The sequence below is a fragment of the Coloeus monedula genome (assembly GCF_965178545.1).
Source record: "Coloeus monedula genome assembly, chromosome: 5".
Lineage (NCBI taxonomy): Eukaryota > Metazoa > Chordata > Aves > Passeriformes > Corvidae > Coloeus > Coloeus monedula.
Genome location: NC_138785.1, coordinates 68,510,514 through 68,529,758, shown reverse-complemented (window position 1 = coordinate 68,529,758; position 19,245 = coordinate 68,510,514). Strand labels below are relative to the sequence as shown.

At 38.4% G+C, this 19,245-nt stretch overlaps 1 protein-coding gene across 3 annotated transcripts in view; it reads left to right on the top strand.

Annotated features, from left to right (window-relative positions):
- The window catches only part of MAEA (macrophage erythroblast attacher, E3 ubiquitin ligase), a 49,538-nt gene that overhangs the window by 13,490 nt on the left and 16,803 nt on the right, over window positions 1–19,245 (top strand). For all 3 annotated transcript variants that reach the window (XM_082281243.1, XM_082281245.1, XM_082281244.1), the window contains exons 2-3: window positions 4,332–4,514; window positions 8,027–8,230. In XM_082281243.1, the coding sequence (XP_082137369.1) occupies window positions 4,332–4,514; window positions 8,027–8,230 (387 nt within the window). The remainder of the gene's footprint in view (window positions 1–4,331; window positions 4,515–8,026; window positions 8,231–19,245) is intronic.

The following is a 19,245-nucleotide window of genomic DNA, read 5'->3' as shown; positions in this document are numbered from 1 at the left end:
CCTTGACCAGCTGCTCACACTTATTTTGATGCAGCCCTGTATGCAGTTGGCTTCATATTATTTATATTTCTTTAAATATTTATTTGCAGGCTGATAATTAACACTTGAGAAGTGTATACAGTTTGCAAAACATCAGGTTACAATATATGCAAACATTTAATACTTGCTGGGTTTATTTCTACTTTTAATGTTTTGAAAAGACTCAAGAAAACAGAATCACTTAGTGAGTGAATGGCTTATTGAAAAATTTATTTTGATGAAAATGTATTTAGTGTTAAATTCACTATATTCAAGGGTATCTCAAGTTACATTTGATATGGCTTATGGAAAGAAAGATTGCCTACAGTTGCCCAACTTGAACAATTTTAGCCACTTCATGATTTGAGAACTCTGCCTTGCTTTGGTACCTTATTTGCATTCATGAGCAGGAAGAGGACTTTGTTTGGGCTGAAGGCCAGGTAATAAACATCACTGTTGAGTTCCTAAGTGTACGCTTAAATACTCCCTCTGACATCCTTAGCTCTGCAGTTTTCTACTCCCTGCACTCAGCTGAACAACCAGTGTATTTCTCTCATGGCAGTCCTTCCTCCTCTTCACCAGTTCAAGCTTGTAGAGCCAGAACAATCCTCTTCTAAGCCTTGTCACCACAGCTAGAGGTTGTTGGAGCATGTTCTGGGACAGCACACCACTTTTTTTGCTTTCTAAAACCAGAGTGAAGTAACTCCTGAAATGAAAAAAAATTGGATCAGGGTTATCAGTTGCCTCTGCCTCTTTGTTAGCGTTTAGCACCTGGAAACAGTCATGCTATAGTTGCAGAAACCTCCAGGCAAGCTGACTTCCCTTCACATCACAGCAAAATTTTGATCTTGGAAAAACTTGTGTTACTGTAATTTTACCCCTTGTGTAGGTTGTCCTAACTTCAGTCAAATTCCTTTTCACTAGATAAAGTTTGACCTGGTTGAGTACGTGCTTAGGTTGAATAATGTGTCCGCAGCCGTGGAAGCTGATGAACAAAAGGAGCAGAATCTAGTTAGTGCCACTGGATTTAAATGTGCTGCCCACTAATATTTTACAACCCTCCTTTGTATCCTCTTGTATGTTCACGGTATGAGCCAACTGGGTGTGGTTTTTCAAGCTCTAACGAGTAGGACAAGTTGGTATTGTGCTTGTACAGAACACATTCTGGTCAGTACTTGCTGCTTTATTTCAATATTTTTAGTAGCTGATTTATTCTTTTTTCTTTAAGGTAATGCTTCCCTAGGCTGAGTTCTGTAGGTCACTGTTGTCTCTGAATAATAACCGTGTAATCCAGGTATGGTCACAGAATGGCACTGGCAGGAAAGATTCTAAGTCTCCAATAAATTTATGGCAATTAATGATACGTAAATCTTGCATCTATCTCTTAGTCGGAAAAGTTTGGTGTTCACCATGTTCTAACAATGGTACCTGAAAATCAAAGTGAACTACTAGTTAAAAATTTTTAGATTGCATTGTCCAGAACACTTTCTTACATGTTCTCCTTCCATTGACTTTCATTATTGGTGGAAAAAAATGATCCTGTTGGTACATTGCCTGTAACTTTTGAAGGGTTTTGCAGTAAAGCAAGCCAATGCTGGGGAGCTGGGTCTTTTGGCACTTTGGAGCTGTAGGAGTAACAAAAGAACCAATGGTTCGGGATGCAAGTTCAACATAAAATGCTGCTTTTTTAAGGAATATAGCAGTTGCAGTTCTACGTTTTGGCATTCACAGACTCTGTTCCCATAAAGTAAGTGTAAAAGCTGTACCTAGATACAATTTGCAAATATTCTTATGAAAACTGCTGGCTCTATAATAAGAAACAAGTGCCAGTGCAAATTATGGAAATCTCTGGTAAAGAGTATTTACTGTCAGCTTCAGTTACGCAAATAATTTAATTGTACCTTTAATTTCCCTTGTTATGGCACACTAAATTATGTTTCTCAATATGTTTACTTTTATTTACTTTCAGAGTATATAGTGGAAACATTTCAACTCGCAGCCTCTTCCGCACACGGTATTCAGATTGCTTTTATGGTAGGGGGAAGAAAAGGATAAGAGAAGATTCAAAAACCAATTGTGCCTAGACACGTTTTAAATGATATGTAGTGATACCAGCTGAAATTGAAAGTTCAATTGTTCTAAATGTCATATGAACACAAACTGTGCCAGATGTCTGCATGCTGAAGAGACAGAGCACAGGAAATGGGAGCTGTTACTGCTCTTGAGTGCAGATAAGGAACTACGGAAAAGGGAGATTAAATGCAGACTTTTTTCAAACTGACTAGATTTGTGTCCAGCTGACTGCTCAAAATTTAACAAAAGCACTTTCTGTAGTAAAAAAGATACCTCAAATTAATAGTAGCTTATGAAAGTCTTTTGATGCAGATTCTCAGTGTGGCATGGAAAGCTGATTAGCAAAATACTTGCAGAAATATTTTTTGGTGGACAGTAAGAAAAATGCAGTGGGGGGAAAAAGAAGGGAAGAAGTTGTCTAAATGCTGTCTGGCATCAGGTCTTAGAGTTGGAAATAAGTTTCCATGTTCAAAAACATGAGATGTCAAAATAATGATCCCCTGGAACATCCATTTTACCTGTGGGTTTCTAAAATATTTAATATTTTTTGTGGAAATGGAAAAGAGACATGAGGGTTGGAGATGGAAGATTGTTATATAGGCAACTATGTAGGTGTTGAAGCCTATTATTTGTCATGGCTTATGTGGTTTGAATTTTGGGTGGGTGTAGTGCTGGGATTTTAGGGCAAAATGTGTAAGGAAAATAGCTGTTTTGGCTTGATGCTTCCTGTGTTAGAGTCTTGTCCTGTCATTTGTTTAGGTCATAGTTTCAGATACCAAAAACCATTAAATAGATCATTTCAGACTTGAAGATCCCTTTCATGTCTTATCAGGATTATCCTTGTGTTTTATTACTACTACAAATAAGCACAACCTATTGTAGGTAATGCAAAGTCTTGGAAAGCAAATGCTTTGGCTCATCTTCCTTACTCTGAACCAAAGTGTTCTCTAGTGGGGAATTGCAGTGGTTACGTAGTAACCTCTTTGCTAATGGAGCCCAGAAGGAGCGTGGCCCTTGGGGATACTGTCTTGCATGCAGGTGATTAGAATGAGGAAAACTGAGACCTTGATATAATTGATTTAAAGTTATATGCTTGAAAGATTTGTAATCAAACATATACGTGATATGTACCCAACAGAACACTGATTTGTGTTTCCTGTTTTACCTTTAGCATGGATAATCTGATTGCTAGCTAAATTATGCCTTTGATTAATGGAAAAGCAATCAAGATTATCATAACTACCTGAAAGAACTTCTCCTGGACTTTTTAAAGATTAAAGATATGGATGTATTAAGTGTGTAACACTAGAGTGTTTTTAAAAATTCCTGTTTCCTTTAAGTAATAGAACTTCCTGTTTAAACTGCTTATGCTGCCTCTGTAGTGGAAGCATCTTAACACTTCCTGTAAGCTTTCCCCAAATCATTCACCAGGCTGTAGACTGCTCCCATATATGTGTCACTAAATGGCCATCAGTAGCAGCTTTGATACGACTGTTCCATAGAGGTGTGGGACACGTGGGACAGGAGACCTCCAAGACTGATAAATCTCTTAAGTCAGGAATGGTGCATTAGAGGAAATTAGTCAGTTTACTAGTACATTGTAGGCTTTTATCACTAAAGGAAAATTTACATGGGATTTCTCTTGACATTCCTTATAGTCCTTGGGGAAGTAATATTAAAAAGTAGTCTTTTGTGGGTAGAAGTATGTAGGAGACTTGTTGGATTTCCTGAATAACTTTTGCTGTACTATGTATAAATTTTTGAGTAGCCAGTATGCATTATACATGCTTTCTCACAAAGGTAACTTTCTCTGTTTTAATGAATTCTTGAAGGGAAGTAATGTAAACTTAGAATGTCATGTTCTGAAGGATGATCTCTTAGTTGTTTAATTTGTAGCTTTCCTTTTGTAGGAACACATTTGCCTTTGCTTTCTGTTGTCTCTGGACTATTTCCATCAGTGCTTGCTACAGCCAAAGCAGGATAGGTGAAACTGGTATCAGATAAGAAACTGCAGCATTTTTCCTGTTGTTTTTTCATAATCTTTGAAGTGTGAGCTCCTTGCTGAGAGAACTTAAATAAGGGCTTTGGTATGGGAGCTCAAGTTCAATCAATGACCTCTAGTCCCCTGGAACCAAGGTGTTCTTTGGGCTTCATCAGATGAAATCATCAGTCTCTCTAAGCTCTAGAGGATGTGAATTTTTAGTTATAGAATTTCTAATGACTTGGTATTTTTCCTTCAGGTGCCATATGAAACACTGAACAAACGATTTCGAGCTGCACAGAAGAACATTGATCGCGAGACCAGCCACGTTACCATGGTGGTGGCGGAGCTGGAGAAGACGCTGAGCAGTTGTCCTGCTGTGGATTCAGTTGTCAGTCTCCTGGATGGAGTCGTTGAAAAACTCAGCGTTCTGAAACGCAAGGTGAGTGCTGTTCTACCTTCCTTACAATGCTGTTTGCTTGGATTTTCTTTTCCAGATAACAGGCATTACTGGCCTTGGAATGCCCAGTGAAACCTTGCTTCACTGTGCTTAAGAAACATAATTTGGTGGTCTTTGTCTAAGTATAACAAACTTCTGTTGAGAGGTAAAATTAATATATGCTTATAGTCCTGAAAAGGATTTTCTGTACTAACAGGAAAGAAATAGTAGCAAAATTAATTGATTTGTATCAATTTCAGCTTGTCTGATGGAAAGGTTTGTGCAATTGCATTAATTGATCACTGGAATAGCAAAACAGGTAGAAGATCGAGATGAAAAATGTGAAACTCCCAGTGCAGGAATAGTTGTATGCAGAAGAATGTGCAAGTTGTCCTGGATTGTTACTTGAAAAATTTTTATAAACACTCAACTTGCAATTTGAAAGATTCCTAGGGAATATTAGGAGCCTTTTAAACAAAAATTGGCAGGATAACCTGCTTCTAGCTGTTAAGCTTGAACAAAATACAACCAGCCTTTCATGCCTTTACCACATCTTTCTTAGAAAAAGATGTCTATGTTCTCAGAAAAAGAAGTATAAGCCATTCTTAAAGATGTCTATGTTCTCAAAAAAAGAAGTATAAGCCATCCTTATTTTGGATGGGAATATTACTCATCCCTAGAGTCATCAGAATACTTACTTGAAACAAGTCTTGCAGAAAAATGAAAATAGCTCTGTCGCCTGACTTGAGAGCAGTGCTTCTCCAAAAATAAATAGATTAAACATAGTAGCAGAGTCATTTCATTAAAAGTTAAATGAAATAACCAACAGATATAAATCTTGAGACAGTATTAAGTGAAGCGTCAAAATACCTTGGAGGTTTGCAACATGAAAATAACGCTGTCATGTGTGTTGATTTGGGGTTTTATGCTTGAACAGCTTAGCTAGGTGTTGAAAAGCTGTTCTGCAAAAGACTTCATAAATTAATTGCTTTTTTCATCCTCGGATTGTGAGACTTAAAGACGGCTTAAAGGATATGTTTTCTTCACTTCTCCGTTACTTACAGAAAAATAGGAGCTATTTCTGAAAGAGGTGTTGGATGTTGCTTGTAGGTCTATAGTAATGATGTGGAGGAGTAAAAGTTATTTACTTGTTAAATCTTTGCTGACTGTGGGGGTGTATCTGAAGGCATTGCTGAATGTTTTGGGTGCAAAGCTCCATTTTAGTTTAATTGTTCATTTGTTTCTGACTGCCTGAAAGACTGTGGGGAGTCTTATAGCTGCTCAGAAAGAACAAAAGGCAAAGAAAATTTGTTTAACAGTAAAAGTCCTCTGAAATACAAAGATCTTGTTTCTGCTCCAAACCCTCAACTCCCAACTGTCTTCTCTATAATCTCTGCCCTGAGCAAAATGATTGTTTTCTTTAGAGCCTTTGGACCCATGTGGGATCTCTGTTTCCTCCTGTGTTTAGACAAGGATCTCATGAACTGCTGAGATGGCCATAATAGAATTAGATGGTTCCTTTATTTAACACCTTACTCACTCTTAAAAGAGAGCTTTTAAACACAGCAGGTTTCTTGGGTTCTGAAAATGATCCTGGGGAAACTCAGGCCTTTGTGTTTTTCCTTTTGTATCCTGTTTAATATGCTTGTTCCCCCAAGTTCTATTAATGTCCAGCAGGGCAAGTCCAGATAGACTTGCTTCAGAGGGTTTTGAAAAGGATCTGTAGCCTTTCTGAATGTGCTAGAAGGATCAAAAAAACCAGCAAGAGCTGTGTAAGTCCAGATACAAAGCCATATAAGAAGAGCCCTTTGGAATGAGAAAGGGTCTAACCCTGCCTGGCTGCCTTGAGCTCTTAGTTATATTCAGAATATTTCTCAAGGTTGCCTTCACATGTGACAATACTGCAGAGATCTAAAACATGAAAGTGTGTTTTGAGTTAGTGTTTGCTTGCAGACTAGGAAGAGACCCAGTTTATAACTCAAACAAAATACTTGTCTACAAACTGTATGTTACAAAATAAAGCTAAAGTCAGCAGGAGCAGTAATTCAGACTTCAGTAATAAAAATAACTCATGCTACAGATGTTTACATGAATTTTAGTAAGAGACTCATGTATAATGACTAGTGTTTTAGATACTTGAATTTGGTATCAAGGGCCAGACCAGAGGCAGGCTTAATTGGGGGGGGAGAAAAAGCAGCTTGTTGAGCTTTCCTTGCAAGTTTTCCCTTATTTCACTTTGCTTTTCAAATACTGATCCTTCCAGAAGTCTGCCTATGGGCAGGCATGGAAAATACAATTAAAACCAATCTGTGCTTCCAGAGCTGGAGCTCTACTGCATATGATGCTATAGCTTGAGTTCTGGGAAGGTCGCTGTGTCAGCATGGAGTGCAGAGTGGGCTGCCAAAAGCCTGCCAGGTTCTTTGGGCTGAGCTGGCAGACCTGCCTGTGCCTTCCAGCTGCCAGAGCTGTGCAGTCATTCAAACACAAGCCAGCAAGTTTAAAGTCACCACAAGGCAGCCTAACTTCCAATTGCATCACTGGTGATATATTGCAGATGGGGAAGGTACTAATCATCCTCTACTGGTTTGCCTTTACTTTAGCAGGCACATAAAGGTACTGCCAGCTTTCTGGAATTCTGTAGCCTGGCATGGCCCAGAGTTGTCATGTGCTGTATACTGAGTTAGCCAGCTTGGAATGTTGACTTTAAGGTTAAAGGAAAGCAACTATGAGCTGAGCGTTTTGGTTTTAATTTAAAAAAAAATATTGTGGCGATATCTTGGGGGGTGATGTGTGTTTTATGCTGGATATGCCAATATGTTGGTTTAAAATCATCAGTCTACTTCCTCTGGACGAATGTGCTTTCCTAAGTAAGGCTTCTGAGCAAGGGATGCATGTTTCCACAGTGGCAGAGTTAAATAAAATAGTACCAATTTAACAAAGCTGATGATTTTTGGAAAACTGCTTTTAGATCCTTGAGTTGCAGGTGCCAAGAGGCCAAGTGTTTGTATAATTTCCATTATTGCATGACTGATTAAAATGGCTCCAGTGTATTAGAAGTAATGTGGGTTGACTCGGCATCACTCCTCAGTAGAACTAATCCAGCAGGACAGCTGCTGGAGGAAGAAGCCATGCATAGGTTAGAGGTGGAAATTTTGCTTTTCTACTGTTTGGATCAGATGACTGCAAACCCTCACAAAGCTCTTTGCAGGCTATTACAGCAGTTGCTGCCACAGTTGATACATTCCTGGTTTTGGATGAACTGCAAGTTAAGCAGAAAAATGTATATATTCATAATGTCAAATATATCAAAACTTACTTCTGTGCAAGAATATCTCAGAACAGGACCAGCCATGCTGAAACTTATGCACTGCTATAGGAAGTGTGTTTCTAAATGAAGGAAACACTACTGGGAGTAAATGTATAACATGTAAAGAATGCTTACAAACAATTACTGTCTTTTGCTTTAAAAGGAGATGGAAAATGTATAGCTCTTACTGTTAGTTTTCACTTTTTAGGCTGTTGAGTCAATCCAGGCTGAAGATGAAAGTGCAAAGCTCTGCAAACGCAGGATTGAACATCTGAAGGAGCACAGTAGTGACCAGCCAGCTGCTGCCAACATGTGGAAGAAGAAACGCATGGATCGTATGATGGTGGAACATCTCCTACGTTGTGGCTACTACAACACAGCTGTAAAACTAGCCAGACAAAGTGGTATTGAGGTGGGTGGCAATGTGGACTAACTTGCTAACAAAATGGTAGCAAAGAGGAAGTTGGAAAATAAGAACGAGCTGCTTATAGCCTTGTAGCAGTTATTTTTATGTATTGGTGTGCCTTCATTGCTAGTGTTTATCTGTTAATCTTTTAAGGCTTGAGTTTGTTCTCTCTACTTGCCATAAATTTTGTTTTAATGTATTAAATGAGTCAAAATTGAGGGCACAATTTTTTGTCACAAATTAAATGCTTTTAGATAAACACCTTTCTCTATTAAAACTCAGATTAATTCTCAAATGTCATAAAAATTTCTTGTTAGAGGCCTTTAGGCTGCTGATTAAGCATGTGGTGGAGCTTCCCATCTGTCTAGCCCCACTCAGCTGATATGTGTAGGTGACCAGACTAAGCAAAACAGCATTTGCTGGTTGCAGGAACAACTGTTCTATTGTATCATCATACTGTTTAATGCACTGAGAGGAAGGCTGTCTTTTACTTGGGAAAAGAAATTTTGGTACAATTTGGGTTTTTTAGTAGCCAGTATGTCTTGCATGATCCCAAGAATGCAAGAATTCCAAGAATTGCATGTTTCTCCATTTTGTGATTGTTGCTTTCCTTTTCACTGGTTAGCTAGTTGGTTTTGCTTGGGCTCAGAGTAGGTTATGAAGTGTTTGGAGTTTGTGTACTTTGGTGTAGCTTTTTTATGCAGACCAATGAATCCTCACTGTGGTCCTCTGGCAGCCACGAGGATGTTAAAACTGATTTTTTAAGAATTTGCTGTTTGTCTAGAGAAATCATGTTTTGCAGATTTTAGGTAGCCTTTGCTATTTGATCCTGAGTGATCCTTGAATCTTAAGTTCTTTTGATATTCCTGATTCCAGAAAGTATGCAACTCTTCTAGTTAAAGTCTTACTCTTACAAAGATGCTGGAAGTTGAGTTCTGTTACATGACTTACGTACTTTGCCTTTTTTGGGTGGAATAGTTGAATACATCTGTCATTTTGTTGGAGGAAAATATATTTTTGTTACTGATGTCAAATTAGAGCATATGTACTTGTTCTTTGTCTTGTAACAGGGACCTATCTGTCATGTGTCTCTAATTTCTTGGCTGCTTTGCTGGTCTCATCCTGTTCAGCCAGCAGCAATTTCAGTAAATGCCAAATAGGAAATAGTATGTAGAGGCTGAATAGAAGTGAGAGGGGAAGTAGGTTGCAAAGTGTTAATAGGAAATAGTCCTGAAAAAAATCAACTGAAGAGTCTGTTGTGCCTCACTTGAGATACAGCCTGTGCATGTGAGTCAAAAATACCCAAGGCAATTATGCTGGGAATAACTGCAGCTTGACTGGTCAGCAGCTCTCCCACTTCTGGTAGATGTTTCCCTCTGTTTTGAGCAGGAGCTCATCTCTGCTGAATCATCATGTTACTGTACCTACTAGGTGTGCTGAAAAAGCACTATGGAAATATTTTCACTTTCATAGCAAGTTCTATTATGCCTGATTAAGTAATGCTCAGCTTTGGGTTTAGACATGAGCATGGAAGTCTGTCATGATATACTGCAAGACCCTGTGGTAAAAGCATCATACTCGTGAAGCCTTAAAGCTTTTCGTTCTGTTTGTTGAATAGAAAATTTTGTGTTAAAAAGGACGTTTTACATAAGATTATTTACCTTCTGCCTGCAAGCCTAACTCTTTTTATTTGCATAACGTCAAAGTAACTTGAATAACACAGAATGTAGTCACACGTTGAATGCACTGAGGCCATTTTTCTTCTAGTTTGCTGAAATTACGCATTTTAGTCAGGATTACAGTTTGTTTTGGCTTAATGAAGACAAGGCTTCCCTCAGTTTCTCTGCTTTTGCACGTGGTCTTTCTTACTGTATGGTGATCCTCTTTGTGAACAGCTTTTACAACATATGATACTGGGACTTGGTTGTTACACAGAATTTGTGGTTTTGCTGGATTAATAAGACAGCATCTGTTTCTTTTTGTTCCTTTCTTGCTGAAGGATGTGAGCATTGAAATGTTCTCTAATGCTTACTAATGTAACTTTGCTGTAGAGATTACAAAATACCATGGTATTCACTCATCCAGAATAATCTTTGTTTACTGTGGTCTCACCTGGAATTTTGATTAATATCCCCACCACCAGTCTTGTCTTGATTTTGTACGACTGGGTAGACATTATACCCTAAGTGAGAACCTGAAAAAAGGTAGTGTTATTGTTCAGCTTGTCTGGCAGCCAGAGGTGAGGTAAGGTTGAGCATGGCCCAGCAATGCACTCTCATGGCAAAGACAATTCAGCAGCACTCTGGGTTGCACTGGGATAAGCAGCAGCAGCAGAAGGGGGGTGATCCAGCCCCTCTATGCAACACTGGTTAGACCCATCTGGAGTGCTGTATCCAATTCTAGGCTCCCCAGCAGACACCAGGACTTGGGGAGTCTCCCTGTACTTGGAGATGCTCAAAACCAGAACGGAATGGGAAAGATCCTAAGTAACCTGTTAAAGGTGACCTTGCTTTGAGCAGGGAGACTTCACAGGTTTCAGAGGTCCCAACCTCATCCATTCTGTGATTCTGTTCCTCAGATTGTGGGGCAAATGGCTGAGGTGCCCTTTGCTGCTCTTTGGAAAGGCTGAAGGAAGCACCTCTTTCCAGTTCAGTTGTAGCTTGGGAATCCCAGGTTAAACACTTTCCAGTAGCTGTTAGACCAGTCTTGGGAGCAAGTCTCAGCCTGCTTGTTCTAAGTTTCTTGTGGGGCTCCTGAATGTGAAGAGACCTGCAGAGCTGCCAAGGTGCTGCATGGGTGAAGCAGGTCAGAAAGGATTCTGCTTCGGTGACCAAAGGAAAACCATTAAATCATCCCTGTATTTGAGCAAACTGCTGTGTACTATTGGCAAAGATTGTGTGCCACACAATTTAATAGTTTTTGATGGGCTGTGACGAATTTTAGGCTATTTTCTAAATTAATTACCTTCATAGGAATGATAGGCTGTTAAATCTTGTAATAGAAGGTAAGTGCTTAAAAACTATGGTTATAAACTAGGAAGCAAACAGAATGGAAAGAAATGCTGGATGTGAAAAATTATGGGGAAGTTTTAAAAATCAGAGTTATGAACTAGCTCAAGTAAGGAATAACTTTGGGCATAGGGTGTTTATACAGCATAAAGTTGCAGCAATATAAGAAATAAATTCCAAACATTAAGTATGTGTTATATGTCTTTAAAGAAAAGTAATGCTGCTTGGGAAAGTAAACCAAAATGTGAGTAATATTAAAATAAGAGCTGACAGTCAAAGACAGAAATTTCATGTTTGTGCCAAAGTAAATATGGGGCAGAGGGGATCCTATTGTGGACTTTTTTCTTGATGTTGTCTGGCTCCCTAATGATGTGAAAAACAGTTTGTGTTAAAGACACAAACTAGACGTTAAGGGGTTCTTATTGCATATGAATAAAACTCATCAGTACGGGCTTATTAGACTACATAGACTCAGAATAAGGTCATTATTACAACCTTGTAATGCCACACCAATATAAAACACCTATTTTCATCTGCAGATTCATATTTTCAGCTAGCTGGCAAGGTTGTCTGTTAACTTCAACTTTGTTATTTCATGTTCTGCTACACTGCTATCTCATTTCTGTGCCATTAATTGATATGCAAATCTAGTTTAGGAAGTGTGGTGTTCCAGTAGGAAGTTGGTTTCTGTTTGTAGATAAATTTTATAATTAGGCTTAGTGGTGCTTAGTCTACTGTTTCTGGAGGTGGTGGGGTTTAAAATTTTATTTGTTTTACCAGCTCTTTCCTTAATAGGCTAGGAAGAAAAAATAAACATGTAAAGTGTCCTTACATTCTTTGCTTAATTATGTATAGCTGTAGTGATTTTTGCCTGTAGGACTGAAAACAAACCCAGATTCTGAAGCTACCAGTCTCCCTTATCATACGCTGTAAATCTTCTTTCCGTCTTTGCTTAGCTTATTTTAGTAAAAGAATGTATCTCCTTGCCTTAGTGCTCATGCTGTACAAAAGCTGTACAAGTGGCAGTGTTTTTTCTGTGAAGAATAGCATAAATTCAAACCAGTGTTTAGTGTGTTGGGGCAGGGAGCAAATGATGTAAAAATCTATAATTCACTGAGGAACAGAAGAGCTACTACATCCCTGGGCAGGGTAGGCAGTGACACTGTAATGCAGGTGAATGCTTGAATTGAAAAAATTCTTAAATATCTTAAAACTGGTTAATTTTACCTTAAATCAGGGATTATGCATATCAATTAAAGTTCTGCCAATTAATGTTCTTAGATCAGTAATTAAGTATGTGCATCATCCTTCAAAGATACTTAACTAGCCCTTTGCATTCATACTACAATGTACTTTCTGCTTTTGAGAACTGGGGGAGAGGAAACTGAGTAGTGCATTGACTTCTGAAGTTTTGTCTAGACATGTGACCATTGTCAACATTGATCTGTATTAGAAAGGCTTCTTGACACTTCAAGCAGTATTGACAGTTGACACAGTCCCAAAAAAATAACAATTTTCTTGAAGTGGGACTTCAGATCTCCAGTTACTATCAGTGGTGTTCTTCTTGAGCAGAACTTCTACATTTGTGGTAATGATTATTCACTGGAGAATATCAAAACAAGGAAAATACGGAAAAGCCATTCTAAAAATATTTGTCTTTCAAAGTAGTAAATACATTTATTTTTTAAAAAATTGTTTAAATAAGGATAGTAGTCACTGGAAAAGCTGATTATCTTCCATTCTTCTCTCCCTCCAGTTTGGTCCAGTTAGTCTTTTCTACTGCATCATTGCAGCTTCAGTTCTTGCAAAACTGTTTTTGGAGGGATTAGCCTAACTAGAAAAGATACCTGCAACAGATTCAGGTGTGTTCCACTGTCTTAGTTTTGTTACAGAAAGCTGTGAAATCTTACTTGATGTCCTGTGGTATAAGAGAAACTTGAATTCTTAAAGTCAAGTTTCATGGCTTTCGACCAAGTACCTGATCTCTTCTTTTTTCCTATTCTGTATCAGTGTTCCTTTTTTCAGCCCCAAAGTTAAATCTTTTCTTGCTTTATAAAAGTGTTCCTCAGCACCGTGATATGGACCCTTCAGCTGACACCTCAGTAGAATACTGCTGAAGGATTTCCATCTGCTACGGGGCAAAATCTTACTGAAGCTGCTATTTTTGATGTAATCCATTCCCTGAATAACTGTTTCTACTTGATGACTCTCTCAGAAAATGGGAGATGGAAAATAACCTGCACATTTGAGCATCACAAAAAGGAGCAGTATTACTTCTTAACTAAAAAAGTTAAAAGCTGAATAAACACTTCTTCTAACAATCATACAAAGGTACCTTTAGAAATCCTCCTTGTTAAGATGCATAGTCCAAGAATGGCTTGTAGGCAAACACACACATATGTATTAAAGTAATTCATCAAAACACATTTATATTCATAACAATTCAATTTTAAATAGGTAAATAATATTCAGCATAATACTTGAATGTATTATTTACTTCACTGTCATGCAGAACATAGCCAAGCTGACTTTCCAGATACAGGCTGAATGGTAAAAGGTGTCTTTTGCCAGGAGCTGTTTGTGTCCCTCTCTGGTGACTCGCTGTTCCCACACTAGACATGTTACAGAAAAACTGTGTATGAAGGAGCTCCTAAACTAGCATGACTGATTTAAAGGAACGAGGATTTTAGCTTGTGCTGCTTGGAGTTTCCCTGCAGTACCAGTCTGTAGAGAGCTACTCGGAAACTCCTTTAAATGTGTTTTGGCTGTACCTCACGTAGGCATGGCAACTTTGAGTAGATTGGTATAATGAATGTCTGGGTGTGTTCATCTGAATTTCAAAGTGCTGCAGTTCCTGCACAGCCTTACATCTGCAGTTTGTCTCAAGCATCTCGAGGAATTAGAATTATGTAAATGTGAAATAGTCAAGATCGAAGCAGAATAACAAACTTACTCATTACAAATTATTTGACACTTCAAAAGCCAACAACATGAATTGTGCTATGATGTTGAACATCATATTTTTTTCAGTCCGTTTAGACAAAGTGGGTTACCTGTACTGTATCACAACTGAGCTAATTTATTACAAAATACTTAGTCTGGAATGCTGGTGATGCAAGAAAAGTTCTTGAATTGAAATCTTATCTAAACGGGGAATGGTGTTACCATACCTGGAGATTACCCAGGAGTAGAAGAGATTTGGGCTATGCCTCCTCTTCTTACTGTCTTTTCTTCCAGCCAGACATTCCTTCAAAGTGTAAATCTTACCTCACATTTAACGCTTGCTCTTACTACTACATTTGATGACAGGATAAGGTTTTGTTAGAGAATGTGTGTAGCTGCTAAGACAAACTGAGCCTGCATGGACAACAGCTGTAGGGCTTGTGCTCCACTACCAAAGGATTGGGTGCCTTTTCTCTGCTAGAAGAGGCTGTGACAGAAAACGAGGCGCTGTTTTTCTGCCCAATGATGCATATTAAGCTCTAGAGGCTTTGTTACACTACTGTAGTGTAGTCATTTATTACTGTACTTAGCGTGTTATAATGTGCTGGTGGGTAAAGGTGCAGCCATTTGCTGAGCTGCAAAAATTGCTGAGGCAGGAGCAGAGGATGCATTGGGCAAACAGATTGTTAATAACCAACCTCTAGTGCTTGCTCCAACTCTTGAGGCTCTTCCAAGCAGCTTATGTCCTTGAGCAAAAGAAGGTGGATGAAACACTTCTTTTTGCTTGGCTCTGGAGCAGTCGATACCAGAATATGTATAGTTTTGGTGACCATACTTTAGAAAGCCGTTGGAAAAACTGGAGGGAGAGGATGACTGGAAAATGTTGTGGATGGGTGCTTTCGGTAGGTGTGAGAGCAGAGGTCAAATACCAAGGAGTTTTGTAATCTAATCAGAAAAAACTGAAGTTGGACACAAGTTTAGAAGATGAATTAATCACTAGAACCAATTAACAAAAGTACTAGTATCCTCTAATGTTATATAAAGACTGTGCTCTTCTGACAGACACTAAGTGTAAAATACTGGGATCCTTCAAAAATAACCAGGCAGAACTAAAAGGTCTGTTCTATGCTGAGGGTATGGAAGATGCTCTCATGTGAAAGCTAGACTGTACACAATGGGTACTATGTTTACTTTGTAGACAAAAACATTTCTGGCTCTTTTGTTGATGAATCTGTGGTTTGGCTGTCTGTCTTTGCATTTTTTCCCCAGTAGCTAGCTCTGCCGGTGGCTTTGAGTAGGACATTCTGTCAGTTACTCTGTTTAGTTTCTCTCTAATCCTGTTAATGTGTGTAGTATTGTAACACTTAATAGTAGCTTAATGAACTTCAGACAATGTTATTTTATCAGCAGAGAGTAAGGAGGCCTCTTGCTGTTAATTTGTGCCCCACTTTATCTGGTCTTCAGTAATTGTGGTGTTGCTGTATTGTCACCACCTATGCCATTATTTTCTTAATTTGTGTCTCCCTTCAATGTCAGTGCAGTTCATACATACCCTGTGTTGACTTTGAAGAAACTGTTAGTCCAGCAGCCTTTTATTCCTGCCCTTGTATAAGGGCAAAGGAATTGGATTGTAGTCCCAATTCATGTTACTGCCATCAAAACCACCTGCACTGTCCCACTCTTCACTTGCACCTCATTTTTCCTTCCTGCACATGTTTTCAAGTAGGCAGTGTGACTGTGGTGTGTTCCAGGCTTCCTGCTCCTGCCAAGTGATGCCTCTGTCACTGTTTCCTCACTTTGGAAATACACTGACCTCTTCTTTCCCAGCTGCTCCTGTCATCTTACCTTGCAGCTCCTTGTGTTTGCCTTCTCCCTGAATTGTGTAACAGTGATCACAGCCTGAGAGGATGCCTGGATTTGCTGTGTGTTCGTCGCAGGGGAAATTATAATAAATGAATATATTAATATGGAAGACTAAATTGACCTCTTTGTTTGTAACTGTTCATTACTACATTTCTATTTCACTTCCATAGAACTAAATTATACGGAAGGTTGTGTTGCAAGTGGAGAGTATGTGAGTAGTCATTAAAAGCTTAACACAGCTTTTTCTGAAGTTGTTGTTCGAGTGATCTAAGTGTTTATTGTATTTCATATACAAGTAGTTTACCATGCTGCTGAAGGCTGAAGTGCATCAGCAAAGGCTTTTTTATGAGGGTAGTGTTCTTATGCATGTAATGTGTATAGATAGACAGTCAATCTTATTAAAGCTGTTACTGGTACATACTCTTGGCAATGAGCCACTGATAGCTTGAGGCATACTGGCCTATTTTCAATTTCATATTGATGCTAGTAAGCAATTAAAAATAAACAAATTGCATTTTTAAAAAAATACATGAACAGCATCTTATGATACTATGAATTGCTTATTTTATACAACAAATAGCCTATTTTATGAGAGATGCTTTTTTTCACTGAGGAAACTTTCTTTTCTACAAAATGCTGCCTTTTCTCATTGAATCAAATATTTTATTTTATCTTGTTTAAGCCTAACATTTCTTTTTTGACAAATTAATCTTGTTTTGAGAATAGCTTATGGGAGATTTGAAAATGTCAAATGTTGTGTGTTCTAGCAGTCATTTCTGGTTGGTTTTGAGCCCTGTTAAAGATTCACATTTCATATGTGAAATATTCTGGGGTTTATATTAATACATAAATGTTCATATGAATTATAAGGGATTTTATCACACATTCCTTTTGATAGCTTTGCAGATTTGTGACTGGAGATCTCATAGAGTAAAAGTACTTCAGCTCATGTGCAGAGTGGAGACCAATGGAGAGGAATGACTTGACCTGACTGCTCCAAATTTTAAAATGTTACATAAAAATCCTCACGTGAACACTGCATGAATTTCTGTAGTTATTTTGCTACTGCAGAAAAGATGTTTTTGTTCTTTCTAAGCTATTTGACCTACGATCTAATGCAAAGTTGCTATTTTTGTTGCATCTGGTGCTGAAAATTCTGAGCAGTTTTCTTGGTGAATTTGGAGCCACACATGTAGATCTCTGGTTTTTTCCAATTCACTGCTGAATTCCCTTAATTGTGCACTATCTAAAGTTACAGCCTTTGTTTAGCTTTAAATTCAGTTTAAATTCACATTTTGATATATATATGCCAGTTTGGTTCACAACTTTATAATAGACATTGCTGTATTTAATTTTAAATTCATGTGAAGCTTATATATCTGCCAGTTAAACTAAATTACCCTGCTGCCTTTATACATACCTTCTCGTTATTTCATGGCTATTATTCTTCAAAACTTTCACTGTATTTTTGTGAATCATTTCTTCTTTTCTGTAACGCAACCACATAAATTCATTAAGTTCTGGACCCATTTTTGTTGTTCTCTTAGTTTTGGTGTTTCAGACTAGTGTTCACTTTTGCTGCAGCCTTTCCCTCCAGTGAGGGCAGGTGCTGGAATCTCCTGAAAACAAGACCCTGCTAAGGAGAGCACCCTGGCAAGGACTGAGATGCCCTGAGAGTTCAGCCCCTCAACTCCTGCTCATGCTTACCAGAGAGTCCAAAAGCTGTTCAGAGGAGGGGATGTGCATAAACATGCTTGAGATGTTCTTTACTAAGAACCCATCTGAGCAAATAGGAGACAGCTTTTATGTTGGCCAGGAGTACGTATCTAGTAATCATCATCATAAAGGCATCCTCATTCTTCATAGTATTTTATGCCTAATAATTGGAGTTCTGTGCAGAATCATAGGGTTGGTAACCTCCCTCCCTGGAGGCACTTGCAGCTTAAAAAGAAGCAGTGATATTTTAAAAGCTATATATATGTAAATCAGGCAGAGCACAGGGTGATGGATAGCTGTATTCTTGTTTAAATAAGTATCTCTGCTTTCACTAAAGTGTCTTCAGCCTTCATGTGCAGTTTTCTCTAATAATAAATGTCTTTCTCTGGAGTTTTCACTGCTGTAATGGAATTAAATAGTTCTTCTATGATAAAGTTCACCCAGTGTTGAAATAGTTACCCTTCTGATACCTGGTTATTGACTGTTGTATAGATGGGAAACTAGTTTACTTTAGTCCAGTACTGGTTTTTTAAAGCAGAAATTATAAAATCCAGGTGGTACTTCCTGGTTTGTACTGTGCTCCCCCCTTGAGTGGATAATTGTTGCTGATACTTAATGGAGTGAGTTCTCCTCCTTGAGACATTTGAGACTTTTTCAGTACAGTTGTAGAACTAAATGAAAGGTTCATGTAGATCAGTCTTCCTGCCCAACCTCAGGTATTGTGTATTTGTAATCAAGTGATTTAGGCAAAGTTATATATAAAGGAGGCTAGAAAGTCCGTGCTAAGAATTATGGTTTGATCAAAGCACTGAAATAATCTGTGTGCAGGGTCGGGTTCTCCTTAGTTCTGCAGTACTGGCAGGAAAGTATTGCAACCCCTGTTCCAGTTTGAAAGCTGAAAGTGTGAAATGAAGAGAGACGTTAGTGTTGTAAAGAGGGTAATTAAGGAGTTAGAATTCCTTTTTAGTTTATATACAATTCAGAAAACGTTTGCCATGGTGCTGAATACTGTGTCATTTTGAGGGGGAGTGTGTGCTAACAGATTTCTTGCTTCTGCTTTTTCTGCACCTGCAAAACCAAGTGGCACTATTTCTCTAAAATTGTGTATTTACATTTAGTCAATTTTATATGTAAATTTTATAAGTGAGGCGCTTTGTAGCAGCCTCTTAAATCTTAATCCTGTTTTGGGAGCTGAGAAAGACAATGTTTCTGTATGGTCTGCAGCCTGTACTTTGAATTGCAGAATACTTTCAGAAAGCTATTCAGGATTGGGGTCTTAACGAGGATTTTTTTGACTGGAACATGAGGTACTTACTACGAATGCTAAACTGGTTCCTGTCCATCCAAGATGAGGCAGACGAAGGAGTACTCCTGACTGGCCTGTGTAGAAGAGCTGTACTAGTTCTGGTTAATCCTCTGATACTCCTTTCTTCTGTTTCCTTAGTCCTAGCTAAGGAAGAAGCACCAAGAGTAGGCACCACCAGAAAAGAT